Here is a 24,530-nt window from a genome sequence, read left to right as displayed (position 1 = left end):
CTTTAAAGGAAGAATCTTTGTTATTAATACCGGCCATTACTGACTAATAACTGCATCACTTCTCATAAATCTCTGGTATTGATACTCACTGTCCCAGGGTCCAGATTCATATAGCTGACTAAATTCTACTTTTTACAGAATTACACGCTAGCTAATAACCAAGTCATTCACACAACTTTCTCCAGTGTCAGAGGAAGTCTTGGGGGATCTTAGGTCAAGATCTCAACTTGGTTGTTGTAGCAATAGTAAAGAAAGAGGTGCCAGTAATTTATGGGTATCCAAATGATCAAATTTGCTCCCTGTTTTATATATTTTATCTGGTATGGTATACCCAAGCAAACTGAAGATGAGAAAAAACATTTTAACCAAAGACTTCAAACTGAGAACTTAAAGTTACAAAATTGAATATGCAGGTATTATGAGTTACTGCTGACCTACTGGTAGAAGCTCAAGACAAGCAGTTTCAAAAAAAATCCATTAGACAAGAACCCCTCCACACACAACCTTTCCACACTTTCCACCAAATAACTTTTACCACTTTTTGTGCCTTTAGCAATATTTATGAAGTTTCAAGTGCACATTTAAGAACTCAGTCAATGCTGTACCAAAATTACTTTACCAATGAAGTTTTTTCAGCCTGAAACATAGTAATTAATTTAAAAAAACAAATTATTTTTTATGAACAAAATTACTTGAGATACAGATTTAATTGCACAATAATTTTTTATCATTATTTATTTGATTTGTAGCAAACACAGATATTCGCAGCAGCAAAACTGTGTTACTAGCAGAGTAAACATGTTTACCCTGTATTCTTAATGTTTTCACAAAATAGCCTTCAATTTGCTTAACAGTGTTGGGTTTTGTATCTGAAATTTAGAGGTTTGAAATAGAGCTGATCCCCTACCTTCTTGGAAGGTGAAACATACTGCTTCCCATTTAAATAATAAGAAGTCCTAGCATACTATTAATTTAGTGTGCAGAGGGATAATTTTCTTATAATTAAGTATGAAGAATGATTATAGAATTTTTCCCTCAGAATTGAAAAAGCTTTTCAGTCTTCCTCTCCACAGCTCTTAGATGCCCTCCACCCTTCAGCAGCACACCAGAATTACTCTTCACATGATGTATTAGTTGCATTTTTCCCTGCTGTGCAATTGGAATAATTATTAAGAAAAAGCAGAGTATTTAAGTACTGCAGATATCATTTCCCTCACTTATGAGAGGTGGTACTGTTCAAAAGCACCAATGAATATAAACCACATTTATTAACCGAGCTGGAAAACCATTCTACCTCACTGATTTCAGATTTGTATTGCTTGAATACACTCTTCAGTGCCCCTGTTCATAAGGAGCACTTGGAACAGTTTCACATGAATGTTCATGTTTGGCACTTGTGCCGAAAGAACCCACAACTCAAGGGCAGATCTGTACAGTTAGCACAATCCTAAGCCGCGTAAGGGGTCAGTTCTCATTGATTCACTCACAGGCAGCTTCAGCTACAGAAAATAAGGCAAATCCCACCCCCCAACCCAACCCTCCAAAGTCACTATGACTCTAGTAACTCACTGGAAAAAAATGGAGGGTTTTTGGTAACCTTTCCCACAGCTTTCACAACACAAAATACACATGAATTGAAATTTATGCAACTAACCTACCAATACAAGGACAGACGTTTAAACTTGGCTCCAGCTATTTGCAAAACATTGCACCAAAAATTATACCTAACCTTCACCATTATAAGGTGCTACCTGTGCAGATACCTGTGCAGATGAGACAAAATCATTTGGGGTTTCTTTTCCCTCCTCCTCCTGTTTGGAAATGTGTACATATTTCCTCCGTGAACCAGGTACATATTTCACAGAGTTTAAGCTGAATGGTAGCTGTATGCCCCTACATTAAGAGAATTCAATGATTCCTACAGTAATCATTCCTAAACAACAATGCGAACGCTCAAAATCTTAGTACAACCTTACTGGTAGTACCAAAAACTCATCTCAATTTCAGGGAATACATGCAGATGGTTAGACTTCTTGGAATCCAAAAAGATTAACTTTCAGTATCTGTTTTCAACAAGAATTATCTGGGAAGCTGGAGTATCAAGGACTTTGGAAAATAAAATTAAATACAATTGCCTACAGTGATGCTATGGAAGAACTCAACTCAGCAGCAGTACTATTTCAGAAGTTCCCTTTCTTTTTCAAGCTTGGAGATACATTTCACTAGCAACCAGTGACTCCAGCCCTTCCAGAACAATTCTTAGGTTACATGAACCTTCTGATTGTACATCTACTGCAGGTCACACTGGTCATAAATTGTAAACAAAGAACCAGTTAGTTCCATTAGACATCTTTCTGTTAGCTAGCTGTGACTCTAGATAAGAAATGTGACTGTCAAGTGTGCATACCACCAGGAGAGAAAGAGGCCAGAAGAATTCAGCTTGTGAAGTCTCCTGAAAGTACTAATCTATGGCCAAACACTGAATTCAGAATTCGTAACAATCCAGTTGAAACAAGATTTTCTTTCCACAAAAAAATGCATGACAAAGAAGAGATAGCATAGAACATACTGGTGTTGCTCTGAAGACACTCTTCTGTTCTCTAGAATTTAACTCATTCACATCTTCTCCACTAATTTCTGCTCCGCCTTGGTTTTTTTTTTTTTTTTTTTTTTTTTTATTTCCTGCCTTTCCCACGTAAATTGTTATGCTTGAGAACTCAGGAGCTGCCATTAGTCATAACCAAAATAGTGATACAACTCCAGAAAGCCCTTAATAAAGCATTTTAGAAACTGCACTTGTCCTCTTGCTCTTTGGTTTATTTTGGCATCTTTCATGAATAGAGATAAACTTGGAAGCAGAAAGCTGTATATCATAGAATCATGGAATACCTTGATTTAGAAGGGACCCAAAAGGATCATCAAGTCCAACTCCCAACTTACGCTCTTATGTAAACATCAGCATGGACAACTTGAACTTCCAGCAAATCCATGATCACTAAACACATATTGGCCCGCAATTAGGGCCAAAAGGTACATGAAGAAGATAGCGAGCTAGTAAGAATCCACTACAAAAGAATTTCCTCTCTAAAGACGATTCTTCCCTTCCATGTTCTTTCTGCCACAAAAATGAACAAACAGCACTAGAACTACAAAGCTGTTGGTTATCTCCTTCTGCAAACTGCAAGAAAATGAAGATTGTCTTTTCTGCCATTCCTTCTTGCCAAGTATATCAGTGTTTAACCAAGTTTCCTGTACAGTTAGTGTGGGACACTGTGGAAGATGGAAGGGAAATGAGGAGAAAGGTGTGTGAGACTGAGACAGGAAAATAAAAGCTAGACTTAAAAGTATATAAGGTTAGTTATTATTTCCACTTACCTTTTTAGGAATTAACTTGGCAAGTTGCTTTCTGTTGCTGTCTTCCCCCATCCCTCCCCCAAATCTACAGTAGCATTTCAGTTTATTGTGTACATAAAGGCTGTTGGCTATAGGTACACACGAATGTGAAAAGTATTATGTCCTCTCTGTTAACTATCACAGCCTTTTGTTGTTGGGTTTTGGTTTTGCTTTTTTTAATACGAATCTGAAGTGACTGACCCCTTCATACGTGTTTCCCAGCTCTTCAACTAATGACTCCTCAGGTAAAATCAATAAAATGTAATTACAAATGTGCACCTGGATGAACTGTGAATACTTTTCACTCTTTCTGAAAGAGAAGTTTAATATTTTGCTGCAGACAAGTAAGATCTAGTAGAAACTATATTTCTGTTTCACACTTGCTGGAATGACACCACTTGCTCTAAATTACACGTTCCAGAAGGGTGCTCCCCAGTAACTGAAAACCTCATTTTCCTTTCCATATTTTCTGAAAGTGCTATCTGCAACAATGAGTCATCATCTACTGCAGCACAACACCCTGCTCTTTCCAAGCATCTACAGCCCTCTAAAAGAGACATAGGGTCTTTTAATTACATAGAATTCCCTGCATTGCCTTGCTGCAAAAAAACCCCATTAATCATTGTTTATATTGCTTAATGAAACTACCTGTGAAAATGACAGTAGAATGTCAGACTGTTACATGAATCTTAAAAATGATAATGCTAATGTTAAAAATCTTAATTACTGTCCTCATTTTTACTCACTTGGCTCGGTAGAAGATAACCAACTTCAAACCTGAAACAGTGTACCATTGTAACTTGTTTATAGTAGCTTTCCTGGAGTATTTTAAGGGTTCAAAATACTGGATCAAAAGTATTACCCTTATAAAAGGCTTTTTGGTTGTTTTCTCTCATCTTGCCAAAGTTGCAGCAATGTTCAATCTAATGTAACTAAATTCACTAAGGCATCATCTGAGATTTGGTATAAACTGCTACTCTAAATAAATACATGTCTTACTAGCACAGCTGGAAATACTTCATTTTAATAAAACTCATATTCCTTGTTTTAATCAACTTCAGCAATTCAGCTTATGAAACCACCATTTTACAAATAAAATTAATCAGATGAAAAGGTTTTTCTCTCATTTGAGATTACTTTTCTGTTTCCTACTTTTCTCTGGACATACATATACCTATAAAAGTTACCCTGGCTTTTTTGTTCCTTTTATGTGAATGATACTCACATAAAGCAAGGCTTTATTTTCCTAGCTTATAAAAAAAAAAGAACAAGTGGCAAAAAGAAAAACTGCATTTCTCTCACCTGCTTAGGTGTCACCCCAGGCATGCGAATGTCCAATGCAAAATCTGACAGACCAAGTGAAATCACTGGCCGGTTGCTTCCAAGGCATTCACTGGAAAGAGATCTGGTAGTATCTTTATACCTTAATGAGAAGGAGGAAAGATTTTTAAAAATACTGATTTTTATTATGTTTTTCTAAAAAGAAGGGTATTAAGAACTAGTAAAGAAGTTTAACAATGCTGAGTAGCTCCAGGAGTGATCCAGAAATTTCACTCCTTCATGAGCTGAGGAAAACATCTTAGTTATCAAGCACTTACTGAAGTACTTCCTCTGAGCAATCAGACAGACTACTTTGGAAAACATTAGCTGAAAACATAACCTGGCATCTCACCTAAATAATTGTCTGAGGTACATGGATGTACAGATAGAGAATTAATTCACTAGAAAATCTCAAGTACTGTTAATCATTCACGACAGTTTTGGGGTTTTTTTTAAAACTATGTACCTGATGTATAATTCAATACAGATTAAATTTAAATAATGTGTAAGCAGAAATTTTTAATTCCAACACCACAACGTTTATAGTAACTTGTATTATAAGTAGCAAAGTAAACCAGTATGTTTTACAACTTCACATGAATATCAAGGTCTGTATTGAATGCAATGTATAAATAAGTTGTAAAAAAATGTAGGTAAGGAACTAAATGGTAAGACATCTGAAACGTGATGCACCATTGATTTATATTTATACGTATACACGAATATACATATTCAAAATTTGTAAGTGACATGGTAACTACAGTGCCCAATATACCTCATAAACAGTAAACTATTTTTCGTAGAGCTAAGAGGCTACTTCTCTTGTCCACACTATATTAAAGTTTACCTCTGCAATTTTGCATTCAAAACCCCCCAAATTTCCCAGGATTGCCCAGTTTTAAGCTAAGTCGATGCTTTCTTGTTAAAACATCATTTTATACTGCAAGCTAACTCTAGTAGCCGCAATGTATTTACTCCCTGTGTAATACACCTGTGGCATTATCTAAAAAGTTCTATTAATTGCTGTTTTATCATCCTAAACTCACATTCTATAGAGCAACCTATGGATAAAACAAGAGTTTCTGTCTTCAAAAACTGCCGTTTCAAAATTGCAAAAAGAAAATTCAGAGCAAGTGAGCAAAACTGAACAAATATCATACACATTTTTATCTAGGACATGCTTTTTCATAGTTCCGTAATATTGTGATTGCATGCATTTAACACATAAGGTCTTCCTGCGTAACCCACCTCTTGAAGACAGAAAGTGGGCTTCTGAAACCCAAACAGATGTTTTGAAAAACAAGAAACAGTATTATCAGGTTGTTAACGAGGCCAGCCATGTCCACCCTGCTGTTCCTGGCCCAATTAAGGGAGCAGAAAAAGGGCAGTGCAGTTCTGTCGACTGTGATCCTGACAATTAGGCGGCAGCAGCAGCAGTCTCAATTCAGTACTTCATTATCATGTGCTCTGCAGGCATCCTCCAGCTTCTGACAGACCATCTGTCTTGGAAGGTGATGCGCTGTAAATCAGGAAGGTGGATGATGCTATGTTGTCTTTATTATTAGCTGTAAAAATCTGTTGAAGAATCTTCCCTTGCGGATAGCTGACACTGTACTTCCGTCCACTTAAGGAGCTGAAAAGAAGTAGCACTCCTGATGCTTTCTCTCCCGGTTGTGCAGTTAAATCTGCACGTTACTTATCAATCCGCAGTGCCGGAGACTCCAAGTGGCATCGCAGAAACCAGCATCAGTCATCCTTCAGAACCTGTAAAAATAGAAGCAGATAAAGGATGACTAACACATTACAGCATTAGTTCTCAGCAAATCCCTGTTGAGGCGTTTTAATACATTAGTAAATTCTTTCACAAGCTTTAGCACAATCCAGTGAAGATTGCACCAAGTCTGTTGATTCCTCCTTTTCCTCCCCTCCCATCCATACAGGGTCAGAAACAGACACATTTCGTATTGATATACAAAACACACCCTCAAACACATCTTACGTGAGAGGAAGAAATATAAAACACCCTCAACATGCAAAAGGCAAAGCATGGAATATTTCACGCATACAAACACCACACTATCAATTCTCACTGCAAAGTTAAGCATGGTAATAGCAAAATCACCAGAACACACCTCAGTGTTACAGAGTAATATCTGACCATTCATGGCTTTTAGAATGCTGACCACAAGAGAGGGAAAAAAAAAAAATAATCTGGAATTATCTAAAAAAGCAAAGAAATTAAATCTGTAGTGAGATCAATACAGGTATGCTTAACATCCATACATTCTGCCTAAAAAATGGGCCAATTTCATCTACAAGCTTTGTTTTTAACTACAGTTTCATTAGCTGGATAAATATGAAATGGATAAAAGTTTAATGCACCTGGTACTTAAGATTAGACCACTGCACAACCAAATTTTACATTTGGGAGAAAGGAAGAAAAAAAAAAAAAAGGCAGCACCATTTTGAAGATATTTCAATGTAATTTTAGATACGATGCAACACACAAGAATACCAGACAAGGGAAAAAAGTGAGGATGAGAGGTTCAATAATAAAATTACACAGTTACTTAGGTTCATTATGTGGACATCTTGATATCACTGTTTTGCTTTCAATTTGGGATAACAGATCCCAAGGGAACAGAAGAAGTGAAGTAAAAAAGACGTAATTAATGACAAAGCCTAGAGTAAAAGGAGAGAAAGGGAGATGAAAATTAGATTGGGCAATATAAGCAAGTTATTTTATCCCACATGCTCCACCCAGACATATCAGGAAACAGTGATATAAAGCAAGGGAGTGAAGAAAAACAAAACAGCCAAGTAGCTCAAAGACATCTTACTGAATAAGCTGAGGGAGGAAAAAAACAAAAAAAAGTGGCCAAGAAGCTGAAATTCAAAATACAATTCAAAATAGCATGCAAAATAACGTAACAGTATTTCAATGTGATGTTATACAAATTAAACAGTGAGTCTTTTAAAATAATAGCAACTAAATGACCCATTTCCAAAAATAAACTACAGAAAAAGAAAGCTCTCTATTAACCACAAGTTCATAAAGCACGTTATAATAATTCCTACTTCTCAGTTTAGTCACTAGAATATTTTATATATAGTAGCAAGTGAACACGCCACAAGCAGAAACCTCACCTGCAAACACCACTACCTTCAAAGAAAAAAAAAAAAAGGGATGGTCAAAGCTAACGGGGATTGATATGAAAGTCTATCACAGGTGGTAATTTCTTGTAGTTGAATCTCTTTCTTGTTTCTTACATATTGAAATCATGGAATTGAGCAAGGATTACTTGAATTCTGTCTTCAGCTAAAGCAGAGTCCACATTTCATCTTAGATGAAACTTTAAGCTTAAGCAACAATTGGGTATACAAAAAATAGCCAGTTCAACAAAAGAACTGCAGTTAGGCCTCCAGGTTGAAGTACTTTGCTTCTAATAACACAGGAAAATCATAATGTTGTGGGATCAGCTAAGGGATTAATGCACTAAATCCAGCCATGTATGACACATTGGTCAAAGATGCACACAAAAAGCATTTGGCCAGAAGCTGTCAACCTCTTCAGCCTCAGAATCAATAAAAAAATCTCACAAAACGGTTACATATCTAGGGATTGGGAAAGCAATTATCAGAAACACAGATGTATAATGCTGATGACACGAAACTGGGAGGAGGGGCTGATAGACCAGAGGGTCATGCTGCCATCCAGAGGGACCTCAAAAGGCTGGAGAAATGGACTGACAGCAACCTTATGACATTCAACAAGGGGAAGGAAGTGCAAAGTCCTGCACCTGGGGAGGAACAACCCCACCCACCAGTATATGCTGGGGGCCACCCAGCTGGAAAGCAACTTGGCAGAAAAGGCCCTGGGGTCCTCATGGACACCAGGCTGAACATAAGCCAGCGCTGTGCCCTTGCTGCAAAGTAGGCTAACAGTACCCTTGGCTGCATTAGCCAAAATATTGTCAGCACGTTAAGGGAGGTGATCCTTCCCCTCTACTCAGCCACACCTGGAGTACCGTGTCCAGTCTGCGCTCCCCAGTACAAGAGAGACATGGACATACTGGAGAGAGCCCAAGGAAGGGTCATGAAGATGACGAAGGGACTGAAACATCTCTCCTCTGAGGAAAGGCTGAGCAAGCTGGAACTGCTTAGCCTGGAGAAGAGAAGGCTCAGGGGGATCTTATCCATGTATATAAATACCTGAAGGGAGGGTGCAAAAAGGATGACACCAGGTGACAGCTTGTTTAATACCTTTATCAATGATCTGGATGAGGGGATCAAGTGCACCCTCAGTCAGATTGCAGACAACACCAAGTTGGGAGGGAGTGTTGATCTGCTTGAGGGTCGGAAGGCTCTACAGAGGGATGTGGACAGGCTGGATCGATGGGCTGAGGCCAATTTTATGAGATTCAACAAGGCCAAGTGCCGGGTCCTGCATTTGGGTCACAACAACCCCATGCAACACCATAGACTTGGGGAAGAGTGGCTGGAAAGCTCCGCTGCAGAAAAGGACCTGGGGGTGTTGATTGACAGCCGGCTGAAGATGAGCCAGCAGTGTGCCCAGGTGGCCAAGAAGGCCAACGGCATCCTGGCCTGTATCAGAAATGGTGTGGCCAGCAGGAGTAGGGAGGTGATCGTGCCCCTGTACTCGGCGCTGGTGAGGCCGCACCTCGAATACTGTGTTCAGTTTTGGGCCCCTCACTGCAAGAAAGACATTGAGGTGCTGGAGCGTGTCCAAAGAAGGGCAACGAAGCTGGTGAGGGGTCTGGAGCACAAGTCTTATGAGGAGCGGCTGAGGGAACTGGGGTTGTTTAGTTTGGACAAAAGGAGGCTCAGGGGAGACCTTATCACCTTCTACAACTACCTGAAAGCAGGTTGTAAGGAGGTGGGTGTTGGTCTCTTTTCCTAGGAAACATGTGATAGGACAAGAGGAAATGGTTTAAAGTCATGCCAGGGGAGGTTTAGATGGGGTATTAGGAAAAATCTCTTCATCAAAAGGGTTATCAAGCATTGGAACAGGCTGTCCAGGGAAGTGGTTGAGTTGCCATACCTGGAGGTATTTAAAAGACTTGCAGATGTGGTACTTACGGTCATGGTTTAGTGATGGACTTGATAGTGTTAGGTTAACGGTTGGAGTCTGTGATCTTAAGGTCTTTTCCAACCTAAATTATTCTATGATTCTATGGTTCTGTTCTATGACAGGACCAGAGTCAATGGGCACCAACTGAAACAAAGGCGGTTCCCTCTGGGCATCAGGAAACACATTTTCATTGTGAGGGTGACCGAGCACTGGCACAGGTTGCCCAGAGATGTTGTGGAGATACTCAAGAGCCATCTGGACATGGTCCTGGGCACCCAGCTGTAGGTGGTCCTGCCTGTGGACAGGTGTTGGACCAGATGACCTCCGGGGGTTCCTTCTGACCTCAACCATTCTGTGAATCTGTGACAATAAAATCTTTCAACCTTTAAAAATAATACATAAGGCCAGTTCAATACGTCAATTAAAAGTAGCAAACCAATTTGAGTGAAATAGATGGCAGATGATGTGGATAAGGGGTTACAACCATGCAAGTTCTAGCATTCTCCATGATATGGAGAACATAAAAGGCACCAAGGATAGATGATACCAAGGATTTTCCTTTTGCAGTCTGGTGGCAGATGATGAAAACGTTCCATTTCCAAACTGAGGTCTCTGGGTTACTTTTACAAATCCACTGTCCATAGAGGGAAATGAATGGGTATGAAAATGCCAGAAAAGCCAATGAAACGCCCATCTACAAGAAGGGCCAGAAGGAGGATCCAGGGAACTACAGGCCTGTCAGCCTGACCTCGGTGCCGGGGAAGATTATGGAGAGGTTCATCCTAAGGGTGCTCACAGGTCACATGCAGGACAACCAAGGGGTCAGGCCCAGCCAGCACAGGTTCATGAAAGGCAGGTCCTGCTTGACCAACCTGATCTCCTTCTATGGCCAGGAGACCCACCAAGTGGATGAGGGAAAGGCTGTGGATGTTGTCTACCTGGACTTTAGTAAAGCCTTCGACACTGTCTCCCACAGCATTCTCCTGGAGAAGCTGGCGAATTGTGGCTTAGACAGGTGCCCTCTTCGCTGGGTAAAAATCTGGCTGGATGGCCGAGCCCAGAGAGTTGTGGTGAATGGAGCAAAATCCAGTTGGTGGCCGGTCACAAGCCGAGTCCCCCAGGGCTCAGTTTTGGGACCCGTCTTGTTTAATATCTTTATTGATGATCTGGATGAGGGGATCGAGTGCACCCTCAGCAAGTTTGCAGATGACACCAAGTTGGGCGGGAGTGTTGATCTGCTCAAGGGTAGGAAGCCTCTGCAGAGGGATCTGGACAGGCTGGATCGATGGGCCCAGGCCAACTGTATGAGGTTCAACAAGGCCAAGTGCTGTGTCCTGCACATGGGTCACAACAACCCCATGCAACGCTACAGGCTTGGGGATGAGTGGCTGGAAAGCTCCCCCGCAGAAAAGGACCTGGGGGTGTTGATTGACAGCCGGCTGAAGATGAGCCAGCAGTGTGCCCAGGTGGCCAAGAAGGCCAACGGCATCCTGGCTTGTATCAGAAATGGTGTGGCCAGCAGGAGCAGGGAGGTGATCATGCCTCTGTACTCGACTCTGGTGAGGCCGCACCTCGAATACTGTGTTCAGTTTTGGGCCCCTCACTACAAGAAGGACATTGAGGTGCTGGAGCGTGTCCAGAGAAGGGTGATGAAGCTGGTGAGGGCTCTGGAGCACAAGTCTTATGAGGAGCGTCTGAGGGAACTGGGGTTGTTCAGTCTGGAGAAGAGGAGGCTGAGGGGAGACCTTATCGCTCTCTACAATTACCTGAAAGGGGGTTGCAGAGAGGTGGGTGTTGGTCTCTTCTCCGAAGTGACGAGTGACAGGACAAGAGGAAATGGCCTCAAGTTGTGCCAGGGGAGGTTCAGACTGGATATTAGGAAAAATTTCTTTACTGAGAGAGTGGTGAGACACTGGAATAAACTGCCCAGGGAGGTGGTGGAGTCACCATCCCTGGAGGTGTTCAAGGAACGTGTGGACGTGGCATTGTGGGACATGGTTTAATGGGCATGGTGGTGTTTGTTGGTTGATGGTTGGACTTGATGATCTTACAGGTCTTTTCCAACCTTAGTGATTCTGTGTGATTCTGTGATTCTGTGAAATTCTCCACAGGCAAACTGCTTTTACAGCTTAAAATTCTTCGGACACCAATGAAACCATGATTACAGAAAACATAGGACCTACATAACTTTTAATGCAATATATGGTCAACAAAATGGAGCCCTACATTTAGACAGTATTTTTTTTTAAGTAAGTATAAAAAATGTCCTCATTTCTGTCTCGTGTTTTTACCAAACTTTTTGGATTAAATAATACATTTACCACCTTTGAAAATTCTTCCTTAAAGCTTTGCTATGTTGTTTGTGGAGAACCGTTTACTTTCCTTGAAGCAACTTTTTTACATAGTTTTACAGGAAAACATTTAGAACATCATTATAAATCACCCAAAAACTAAGGAGCCTTTTTTTAGAGAAGCAGCTGCTTCAAACTAAACTTCATTGGACTGTTCCTCCAAAAAGAGTCAAAGATAAATTTTCACTATGTACCAAACCCATTGTAATTGTAGGCTGCCTTGGATTTTCCTCCTCCTCTTGGTCTGCATTGGTTCAGGAAGCTGATGCCCTCCTCTCCACCCACCCCAGCAGTGTGTTGATTTTCCCTTAGCTCAACTGGTCAATGTGCCAGCAGGCAGCTGCTGTACTTCTGTCACAGAAGAAATGGTGTGAGCATGCAGCTGGGGTTGGAAAGGAACCCCCTGTTTTGGCAGCAATCTACACTGGATTTAGCATAATATTAAAGGTACTTTTTAAAAATGAGGATTTTAAGTTGTCAAATATAGTTTGCCTCTTGGTTTAATTTAGATTTTACAAATTCATATCTTCTGCTACCAAAACATTTTTCAGATATGGATACCAAAGGAAAAAGAGAGAAATACAATTGCTCTTATTGTTGTTTTTATAAACAACCTTTTCTAAAATTTGATCTGCTGAGCCTAAGTACGGTGCGTATTTTTAAAAGAAATATTTAATGATGATAAGAAACCTATTGTCCACTTAATCCGAAGAAGCACAGTATTTATACATTGAATAAAGAACTGCGACTTTAATTTTCTTGTATGTATTACAGAAGTTCAGTTGGATGCTTTCTAAATGGATTTACTTTTTGCATGCTTTCCAAATATATTGAAATTAGACAATGTGTATTTCTTTCCTATTTGACTAGAAGTATTAAGTGAAAATTCATATTAAGCGGTGCTTAAAAGGATGGTTTGTAAGGCCAACATTATTTATTAAAAAAGCTGAATAACTGAATATCTAAACTTATTTTGAGGGATTTTGCTGACCTGTTAAACATTTATGTGCTCTTTGTTAAATGAAGTATTTTTTATGTGTTTCCTACTGGGAAAGTAAGTTCTACTTACTATCTGAAGACAGGCTATCTGTACCAAGAAAAAAAATAAAGCAAAATCCTTGGAAAGCTCTGTCAATACATTAGGTATGGAGAGTTTCACCTACTAGACAGCTTTCTTTTGAAATTAATTGAAGTTTTATACAGCAAAGAAATAGAGGATGAAGAACTGTCATTTACACTCTGCCTTTCCCTTTTGGAGACCAACAGGTTCACAACATGACTAACTGCTATAAGGAGTGAGAATTGCAAAGGTATCATAAACCCTATTACCCCAAGCCATAAGCAAACCCTGTTCACTGAACAATAAAGGGAACATCTGAATCGTACTTAGTAGGCAACTCATATAGCAATAATAGTCATGGACATAGGAAACAAAACAACATAAAACAGGTTATAAGATGTGTTTATGCAAAGAAAGAACAAGGACATTATTTCCTGGGCGAATAGGCAAAAAAAAGTTTATTATCCTCTACTAACTTATCTAATAAATACAAATTAAAACCAGCCTCAGAATTCTTTGTGAACATCAGGAAGTGTGTGAGGAAAAACAGAAGAATCAAGAGAAGCAAAAACCCCACAACTCAAGGTGTCAGAACCAGTGTCACCCTAGGCTCTGAGCTCTGCCCACAGCTGCCATCCTCAGGGCCTCCAAGATGACTGGAAGGGGCAAACTTCAAAGCCTAAGCAGACCTGATTTTGTAAGATCAAATTCTAGAACAGTTAATTTTCTAAACAGTGAAAAGTCAGTCAAAATAGAAGAAAATGTGGAAGAAAAAAGATGCACAAAGGTTTAACTGCTACTTCGGTGTGTGATCTTACCAAGCAGCCTTTGCTTAAGACTTGCTTATCTGCCAACAAGTATCTCCCCAGTCACATTTTCTCCCCTTTCCCAGAGTAAATACGACAAATACCACCAATCAAAACAATGCACACTCAGGTGTGAGACAAATAAATACCTGAAAAAGAAGGAATTTTACTACTACATAATCTAGAGATACATGCCAGTGTTTCAAACCAAAATAAAACTAATTTTCTTTGAAATTTTGGAAATTTAAATCAGTTTCTGAATTCTAAGCTAAGATTTTCGAAGTGTGATATACAATTCAAGGTAAGATTTTTACTCATTTTCTCCATCACCGTACTGTAAACTGTTAGGTATTAACTTGTTTAGGAATGGAGAGTTGTACTTCTTTTGATAGAACAGAAATATCTAAGCAAACCACCACACAAAATCCTTCCCTGCTCATATTAATATAAATGTGCTTCCATTACTAAAATATTAAAAGATTTCAAGCAGAAAATCACTTTTATAGCCTGATTTTTCATTCTTGCACATCCACAGACTAGAAAACATTGTAGTCAAACAACAGGGAACTTGCACGCCTTTTTGGAAAGTCTAAGAATTAAAGGCTTTCCCCCCTCCCCCCCATCATCTTTTAGTATTAAGAATAGTCACAATTTGCTAACTCAATAATCATTACTAAATTGATAATAAAATCCTTTATAATCGTGAAACAGAAGCTCATGAAACTGCTTGAAGTCTCCCTATTAAAACAGTAAAATGCAAAACCTCCTTCCCTTCTTGTGGGAGTCACAGACATTTTTCAGAAGTCTGAAGACCAGAGAGAGTTATGTGTTAGTTCTCCCGTTCTGCTTTTTAATAGCATTTGAAAAGCATTTTATTCACAATAAATCACCCTGTAATCCTTCTGCTTTGAGCAGGTATCAAAACAGGTAAAATTCTCTTGTCAAGGAAGATCAAAATTTTTCATTGAAGACAACATCTTAAGAAACTACTAATTTTATATTATGAAAAAATGAACAAGTTGGTTAGTACTAATTACTTGGTTAAAAGGGAAAACACATGAGATGCCTCCGCTTTCATGTTAATATCCAGATCACTATCAGTAGCACAATGTAATAAGGATGAAGGTTCACTGAAGTGCCCTTTGTTTTCCCTTTGTTATGTAAAAATAGAAAATACTAAAGGAAGACTGTTCCACAGTTAGGATTAGCCTCCAAGGATAAAGCAAATAAGAGATCATTTAAAATATTTAAGTTAAATTACACATTACATGTGAACTACGAATTAAATTCATTGCATGTTCCTTCACTAAAGACTTCATATCAGGCTCCCTGAATTCCTTGTGTACAGTTATATACTTAAAGAAGATCAAAGCACCATTTTTTTCAGTCAAAAATGTGTAGAGCTTTGTTAATATGGTGTATTGTACTTACGTGGGAAGGTTTTGGTAATGGGGGGGCTGCAGGGGTGGCGGAAGACACCAGAAGCTGCCCCCATGTTGGACAGAGCCAGTTTCAGCCGGCTCCAAGGTGGACTTGCTGCTACTCAAAGTTAAGCCCATCAGCAACACTGGTGATGCCTCCATGATAACATATTTAAGAAAGTGTAAAAAACACTATACAGCAGCTGAGAGAGAGGAGTGAGAATACGTGAGAGGAACAGCACTGCAGACACCAAGGTCAGTGAAGAAGGAGGGGGAGGAGGTGGACCAGGTGCTGAAGAAGAGATTCCTCTGCAGCCCATGGAGAAGACCATAGTGAAACAGGTTGTCCACCCACAGCCTATGAAGGACCTCAGTGGAGCACATGCCCACCCTGCAGCCCATGGAGGACTCCAAGCCGCAGCAGGTGGATATACTCTGAAGGGTGCTGCAGTGCTGCCTGCACTGGTGCAGGCTCCTGGTAGGAGCTGCAGCCCATGGAGAGGAGCCCATGTAGGAGCAGGCTCCTGGCAGGAGCTACAGCCCATGGGGGACCCACGCTGGAGCAGTCTGTTCCTGAAGGACTACACCCTTGAAGAGGACCCACTCTGGAGCAGTTCATGAAGAACTGCAGCCCGTGGACCCACATTGGAAAAGGTCATGAAGACTCTATCCCATGGGAGGAATCCCATGCTGGAGGAGGGGAAGAGCATGGGGAGGAAGCAGCGTCAGAGACAAAGTATTATGAATTGACTGCAACACCCATTCCCCATGGCCCTGCACTGCTCAGGGGCATGAGATAAAGAAGCTGGGCGTGCAGTTTAGCCTGGGAAAAAAGGAGGGGTAGGGGGAAGGTAGTTGTAGGTTTGTTCTTACTTCTCATTATCCTACTCTCTTTAATTGGCAATAAATTAAATCAATTTCCCCAAATCGGGTCTGTTTTGCCCATGATGGCAGTTGGCAGGTGATGTCCCTGTCTTTATATTGACCCAGGAGCTTTTCGTCATATTTTTTTCCCCATGTCTTGTTGATGGAGCAGGAGTGATTGGTGGGCACTTGGTGGTCAGCCAAGGTCAACCCACCACATATGGCTATTTTAAACTGGTTCATTCTAAGCAAAATATATTAGGGAGTGATAAGGTGAGGAGCAGAATTCACAGAGCACAGACAACAGGTGATGGAACACAGCTGCTGCTTGGAGTACCTGTGAGCACAGCCCCACTATGCTGTTGATGAGACTGTGGAGCCATGCAAGTTGCTCACTGTCATCAAATAGGACATTCCTCTTCTCTCCTCTTTTCCTGTCCCTAGGCTAGTTTTCTGTCAGATTTGTGAGTTGAACTGGTTCCCAAAGGTACTGGATGAACATAAGCATCAGAATAAAGAAAGAAACAGCAGCCTGTAGCTAGGAGTGAGGACAGCAGCAGCAGGGGTGGGAACAACTTCTAATGCTAGTAAGCTTCTAGTGCCGCTTGGCCATGCAATTGTAATGCACCTTTACGCATGATGCTCTGCAAATGGTGTTTCCTGGTCCAGTACAACATACTTCTGAGTATGCTGCAGTGATTACTTACACATTTCCTATTTGTGTAACACCTGAGTAGGATGCTGGAATGTTCGGTCAATCCAAACACTATCCAAGACACTCTCCCCCCTCCCCCCCCGCCCCCAGCCCCTGCAAAAACCCACTTAAATAAATTTTCTTCAAGAGTGGCATACCATTAGATGGAGGAGATAAAGGGAACTATTTTCAATAAAGAAAGGAAAAGTAGGATTACTGTATTTGGGAATGTACTTTGAAAATAAATTAACCTTACTAAATAACAAAAGGTACAGGTGCTAGAAAAAAAAATAAGAAAAATGCTTGTTATCAGTGGAGTAGAGTTATGTCATGTTACAGTTTTGTTATGAGTGGTCAATCTTCCAGCAGAATATTTTATTTCAGAGAAATGTAGGGGAGAGGGTTGTCGGCATTTCCCCTCCCCCAAAAATACAGAATGTTTTTATCCTTGAATTGTATGTAGTAGGATACTCTTAACAGCCATGCCACGTTAAAATCTGGAATATTCTCCCACAGATCCAGCCTAAGTGATGTAGTTAAACTGAGATTTACAGCATTGTAGCCTCATAAAAATCACAAGCAACTTCATTTGATGAAAATAATTCAACAGAAGTTTGTTACAGTTTATTACAAAACTAATGTTGTAGTCTTTCCTTGTTCCAAGTGGCTCAGATAACAACACCTCTTAATTAAGGAAAAGATAACAAGAAGAGCAGAAGATGAAAATCAAGTCCTTGAAACTAATTTAATTTAGTGTTACTTAATGACTGAGTAGTATAAGACCCATAATAAAAGCAGAATTCTCAACTATTATAGTTTTTACAACAAACTTTTTTCTTGTTGAATATTGTATTTTTTCAAAACTAATATCCATGAAAGTAGTAATTCTGTAGACATAAAAAAAAGCTAGAAATCTAGCATCTCTAGAAAGAGTTCCATATTTTTAATATCACAAAACACAATAATGCTAATTCTAAGGTAACTGAACACAATGAAATAGACCAGTATTTCAGCAGAACAAGTCTTAACTGGAATTTTTAGAAAGTATTAAGTACAACACAGTTACCTGTGATTACACAGGCACTAGGTTTTTCTGTAAAGCATCTATGTATGTGGAGTATATAGGACATAGATGGATAACCAAGAAGAAGCCCAAGCTTCTTTGCCAGAAGTCACGATTATATATGTGAAAATAAGAGTAGTTCACAGGAGAAAAATGGAAGAAAAACAGAACACATCGGGAAAGGAAAAGTAAAAGAAAAAAAGCAGAAACCAAAGTCAGTGCAAAAAACAAATGCTGAGAACATACTACGATCTATTACTTTGTACAAAATGTGCAACCCCATGGTAGGTGTCAGTACAAGGGACTCCACACTGGAGCAGGTGAACATGCTCTGAAGGAAGCTGCAACCCTTGGAGAGCCCACACCAGATCAGGCTCTTGGCAGGTGCTGTGGCCTGTGGAAAGGTACCCACGTAGCAGCAGGTCTTCTGGCAGGACATGTGGCCCCACGGGGGACCTACACTGGAGTAGTCCATTCCTGAAGGACTGTACCCCATGGAGACGACCCACATTACACCAGTCCTTGAAGGACTATATCCCATGGGAGGGACCCTACATGGGAGCAGGGGCAAAGGTAGGAGTTCATTGCAATGTTAAACCCTATTACCTTATGATTGTCTTCCCTACCCCTCTGGGAGGTGGTGAGAGAGGGGCTGGATGGCACCGAGCTGACCACCAGCATTAAACCACAATTAGTTTTGTTATATTTGCTATCTCTGTAACGTAAAACAAAAGAGAAATAAGCATGAAGAGGCAAATAAATAAATCAGAATTAGCATCTAAACTACTCTGGACATGTTCCTCCCCTCTACAACCTCCAGCTCCAGGCTCCTGATAAAATCTCCTTGTAGAAATGTGCCTTACCCTGGTTACTGGAGTATGAAGGGGCATTCTACAACACGTCTGTAAAACACGATTCACTCAAGCTTGTTCATTTCCAGAGTAGAGCAAATCAAGTGTTGTTACCTGGAAAATGCTATTCAGCTATACACCAGTAGGACAAGAAAGATGATACATTAAAAATAACAGGATCCTCCCCCCAACACCTGAATTTTAGACTCAATCCCCAAATAAATGGCATTACTGCCAGAAATATAATTCTTGTAGGGGAAAAGGATATGAAATTGGATCTATGCAGAGTTGGGAAAGACATCTTACTCTTTCTGGATACTGGAATTTAAAAAAACAAAAAAGTTTTAAAATGTACTTATGTGGAAGTAGTTGTTTCAAAATTTAGGTAGTTCAAATGATGTTTAATCTCCTTTTCCACAAACTGCAGGGTCAGAAAAACCTTTAAATCCAAGACTTCCCAGTAATTCTATTGTCTATTTTGGCTCATGTGACAGCAATGTTTGACTTATGAGGAAGGACATCTTTACTTCACATTTCTTTTACTTCCTTCACTTGTTCAGACAAAAGTATGTATGAGTAACGGGGAAAATGTGTCTAAAATCTACAGTACCTTCTCCCTCAGCATAATAAAACCAACTATTTAAACAATTAGTTGTCACATACTTGTGAGATCAATGGCACGTACAATTTTAAAAGCTTACTGACATACCAGTTACCCTTGTTTGTCAATAACATTAGGTTTTATTCATTCTAAAAATCTTGGCTGGCATTAAAAAAAATAATCTTATAGTTAGAACTTTTGCCAACAGCCATGGGCCATACGCATTTTTTTCTCTTCCAGAGTCTGTTCGGTAATTTCAAAGATCACAAGTTACCTTAATTTTAGGTTACCTTAACTAAAGCCAATTCATTATTGTCAGCAATAATCGCAGCACACAGTTTAAAAGCAGACCTATCCTTAAATGAAATGAAGAGAAATCAGATACCTTCGAACACAAGGAACAAGAGGCTACTACTGAAGTAAATCTTTCATGCTACGAGAGGAGGTCCTTACAAGTGCCAAAATCAAAGACATACTCTGTCGTTTAAAGATCTGACCTCTATTAGACAGATAAACCATGGAAGCTTTATGTAAGAAGATAAACTTAGGAACTGTACTAGTTTCTTTATTGCAAAAATAAAGAAAAAATTTTTATAACAAATCTGTTGATACACACACATTCATTCAGTTAAATTATGAACCATAAAAAGAAATTATCATGACTACCTAATTTCAATTCCTAATGGATAAATGTTAAGAAACAAGATCGTGATGTGTGACAGACATTTGAGAGTACAGAACTGCAGTAAGCAGGAGGAACAAATCCAGACCGCACACACAGAACTGTACTGTGCACTCCTGTTCAACAATGTTCAAGACAGACTTAATTTCACATATACTTACAATTCAGCTTTGAGATATATATATACAGACACAAGTTCATAGCACCAATAAAAACAATGAAACAACAGTAAAGTTTTAGTAAATTTCACTGCACACAACAGTTCTTCAGGACTGCGTAGAATTTGATCTCATGTCAGCTCAATACAGTTTTGGTGTTTATAACATAATTTAAAGCCACATACAAAATACGTATCTTGTATGTGGCCACTAGGTCAGGTCAGAAAGATCGTCAAAATCACCTGTTGTCATCCCCAGCACAGAAGTGTACTTCACCCACTCACCTCTGTATTGAACTTAGCAATAGCATTCACTGAGACTACTTTTTTAATCATGTTTTGAACAAAAATTTGAATAGGCACCTGTAGGCTTTCTAACAGCTGCACTAGATCACAAAGCCATCTTTTCAGGCAAGTATCTCCTACATTTTAGTTGGGATATCACATATCTGTATTTCTTCAGTCTATTTGCAACTTTTTTTTTTTTAAAGTTTATGTCTGCTAAGGGTTTTCATGTGTTTTAAAGAGAATCTTGCATAGAATAAATGAGAACCATAATACAAGAAGCAATGGCAATAGCTTTGCTTGATACTGGTTTATTGCTATTTTCCACAAAACTCTGACAGACGTAGGTATAAAACTGGCCATCACACTGCCCTTCCTATACCACTCTACAAGATTCTCAAGCTTTATGTTTTCTGATTCCTGCATGATGGCCATGATTTAAGAATGAGGAAGAATGTTAATCCACTCTAATAAAAAGAAAACTAAGGACAAGACTTAGCTTGTCCTTAGGTTAACTAATTTCAACAAATTAGTTGAAAAGCATTTCTGGAATACATAGTTGGTTCCTGATGGGATGCACCCACGAGTGCTGAGGGAGCTGGCAGAAGTCATTGCTGAGCCACTATCCATCATCTCTGAAAGCTTCTGGAGACCAGATGAGGTGCCTGAGGACTGGAGGAAAGCCAATGTCACTCCAGTCTTCAAAAAGGGCAAGAAGGAAGACCCAGGAAACTACAGGCCAGGCAGCCTCACCTCCATCCCTGGAAAGATGATGGAACAGCTCGTTCTGGGCATCATCTCGAAGCATCTGGAGGAAAAGAAGGTTATCAGAAGTGGTCAACATGGGTTCACCAAGGGGAAGTAGTGTCTGACCAATCTCATAGCCTTCTATGATGGCATGACTGGATGGAGAGATGAGGGGAGGGCAGTGGATGTTGTCTACCTTGACTTCAAACAAGGCTTTTGACACCATCTCCCACATCATCCTCATAGGCAAGCTTAGGAAGCATGGGTTAGATGAACGGACAGTGGGGTGGATTGAAAACTGGCTGATAGATAGAGCTCAGAGGGTTGTGATCAGTGGCACAGAGTCTAGTTGGAAGTCTGTAACAAGTGGTGTTCCCCAGGGGTCAGTACTGGGTCCAGTCCTGTTCAATGCATTCATCAATGACCTGGATGAAGGGATAGAGTGTGCCCTCAGCAAGTTTGCTGATGACACAAAACTGGGAGGAGTGGCTGACACACCAGAAAGCTGCGCTGCCATTCAGCGTGACCTGGACAGGCTGGAGAGTTGGGCAGAGAGGAACCTTATGAAATTCAACAAAGGCAAGTGTAGGGTACTGCACCTGGGGAGGAATAACCCCATGCATCAGTACAGGTTAGGGGCTGACCTGCTGGAGAGCAGCTCTGTGGAAAGGGACCTGGGAGTCCTGGGGGACAACAGGATGACCATGAGCCAGCGATGTGCCCTGGTGGCCAAGAAGGCCAATGGCATCCTGGGGTGCATCAAGAAGAGTGTGGCAAGCAGGTCAAGGGAGGTTATCCTCCCTCGCTGCTCTGCCCTGGTGAGGCTGCATCTGGAGAACTGTGTCTGTTTCTGGGCTCCCCGCTTCAAGAAGGACAGGGAACTGCTGGAGAGGGTACAGCAAAGGGCTACAAAGATGGTTAGGGGACTGGAACATCTTTCTCATGAGGAAAGGCTGAGGGACTCGGGTCTTTTTAGTCTGGAGAAGAGAAGACACAGGGGGGATCTTATTAATGCTTATAAATATTTTAGGGGTGGGTGCCAGGAGGGTGGGCAGTCTTTTTTCAGTGGTGCCCAGTGACAGGACAAGAGGTAACGGGCACAAGCTTTGTCGTAGGAAGTTCCATCTAAACATGAAGAGGAACTTCTTTCCTTTGAGGGTGGCAGAGCACTGGAACAAGCTGCCCAGAGAGGTTGTGGAGTGTCCTTCTCTGGAGATATTCAAAACTCACCTGGACGCATTCCTGTGCAACCTGCTGTAGGTGAACCTGCTCTGGCGTGAGGTTGGATGATCTCCAGATCTTCCAACCCCTATCATTCTGTGATTCTGTGACAGAATCTGTGACAGAACCTAAGAATTCTGGTTTAATCCCTGAGCCTGTATATCAGAAAGTAAAAAATTTAAGCTTTGCATTTTACTACAGAAGTTCCCTTGCTAAGATCTGCAGACACCAGCCAAGAGAAACTGGAATGTGCTGGGACACAATCAGGCTTTCTTAGCTGTCAAAGTACAACCATTGCTTACTGAAAATGAAAACAAATTAGTATGTACTAGAAAGCTCCCTTAGGAAACAGCAAAAATGTGTTGTTACTTTTCCTAACCTGAGTACATGTGAATCCCACTGACCTCTGGACTCTCAAATTCTACTACAGGTATGGAAATGGAAGAAAATTCAAAAGCTGTAATGAAATCTCTTCAGTTTTAAAGAAAGGCCTCAGTTCTTTGGCTCAGTATTTGTCTCATTGTTATGACCACTCTTACAGACCCTATATTGGTATTGCAAGTGATTTCCCCTTACCTCCCCACACTCAGTACAACAGTAGTAAATGTGTAGGCAGCTATTTAAATGCAAAGTTGAATCAATTTTTGAAAAAAAAAAATTAAAAATAAAAAAATTACCTGCTAATTATTTTATGTATTTTTCATTGTTTGCCTTTTTCTTCAGAACGCAGTCTCTCTCTTGTCCTACTCCACCTGTCAGGTGATTATTCTGATTCTCTGACTTGTCTTGACAAAACAATCTTTCATTAAGCACCATGTAACTGATTTATGCCAGAACACTACTCTGAATTGCATTTGTTAAGTAACAGCTCCTATGGAAGAAGCAAGTGAGCCAGAAAGGACTCCGAAACACAGAATTCATAAGGAATCAATTCAGTATTGGAACAGGGGACAGGATGGTTTGACAGACAACGGCAACAAATTAAACACTGCAGAAAGCAGGCTGTTAAACACCTTTCAAAGATCATTTTAATTATGGGCCAGATCTTGAACAAAAACCCTACAACTTTTTCCCTAATATCATTCTATTCAGAGATTTCTTTTTACGGAACAGAGTTAAAAATAGCCTAGACAATACAGCTTATAGGCTACAATAAATTTTTATAATGCATCTTCATTTGTCCATTTCACCTTTCCCCAGAATAGTCCACTCTTCTAATTGAACACATTTTATTATCCTTTGTCAGTAATCAAATACAGAATAAAAGTAGCAAGACAGAAACCTATACTTTCAAGATCTTTTACCAATCTTTTTACTAGATTATTTAACAATATTCTACTATGTATTTAGCAATAATAACTTAATCCAAACAGATAAACCATAAACTAACCTCTTAGGGAAAAAGAGAAAGAAGGGTATCGTCAAAGAAGATTGGCCTTTGCTGGAATATGGCAAAGAGAAATCCTACAGCCTCTCAAATTAAATTTTAAAAAATAGTTTTTAAAAAAATCTTGAGCTCCAGATTTTCAAAGTCTTTTATTGTACCCAGTATCAAGCTATTTTGCTACTTCAACAAATTCTAGAAGTAGTAACAAAAAGCTTCTTGAGACACATAACAAAGTATACTTGAATACCATACCTTAAGCAGTGCAAGGACAGACCCAAGAAACTTTCACTCTCAACTCTCTCTCCAAAACAGATTCAGCAAAATCAAAAGAAACAGCAAACCATCAAACACTTAAGAAATTTAGGTTAGAATATAAGTTCCCTGTTTGCATATAATCTAGAAAGGTCACAATGTAAGAAAGCTCACTTTTACAGCAGATATTGGTGTTGAGTTAGTCTTTCATGAAAATATTGAGATTACAAGGTCAAATACTTCAAAAAAGCAGGGTGTGAGGGGAAGAACATTTGCTTGCACA

General features: G+C 39.9%; 1 protein-coding gene across 7 annotated transcripts in view; it reads right to left on the bottom strand.

The window, feature by feature from the left end:
• PAM (peptidylglycine alpha-amidating monooxygenase) overlaps window positions 1-6,146 on the bottom strand; it is a 79,432-nt gene extending 73,286 nt beyond the window's left edge. For 6 of the 7 annotated variants that reach the window (XM_059834334.1, XM_059834335.1, XM_059834336.1 and 3 more), the window contains exons 1-2: window positions 5,962-6,095; window positions 4,696-4,816 (exon numbers count right to left, since the gene is read on the bottom strand). In XM_059834334.1, coding sequence (XP_059690317.1) covers window positions 4,696-4,816; window positions 5,962-6,053 — 213 coding nt within the window. In that variant the 5' untranslated portion in view covers window positions 6,054-6,095. Of the gene's footprint in view, window positions 1-4,695; window positions 4,817-5,961 lie in introns of all 7 variants that reach the window. The other variant, XM_059834340.1, reaches the window with a different exon arrangement.
• Window positions 6,147-24,530: the final 18,384 nt, after the last annotated feature.

The sequence above is a fragment of the Gavia stellata genome, chromosome Z (genome assembly GCF_030936135.1).
Source record: "Gavia stellata isolate bGavSte3 chromosome Z, bGavSte3.hap2, whole genome shotgun sequence".
In the NCBI taxonomy this organism is placed as follows: Eukaryota; Metazoa; Chordata; class Aves; order Gaviiformes; family Gaviidae; genus Gavia; species Gavia stellata.
Note: the sequence above shows the minus strand (reverse complement) of the source record. Positions and strands in the feature narration are given on the sequence as shown.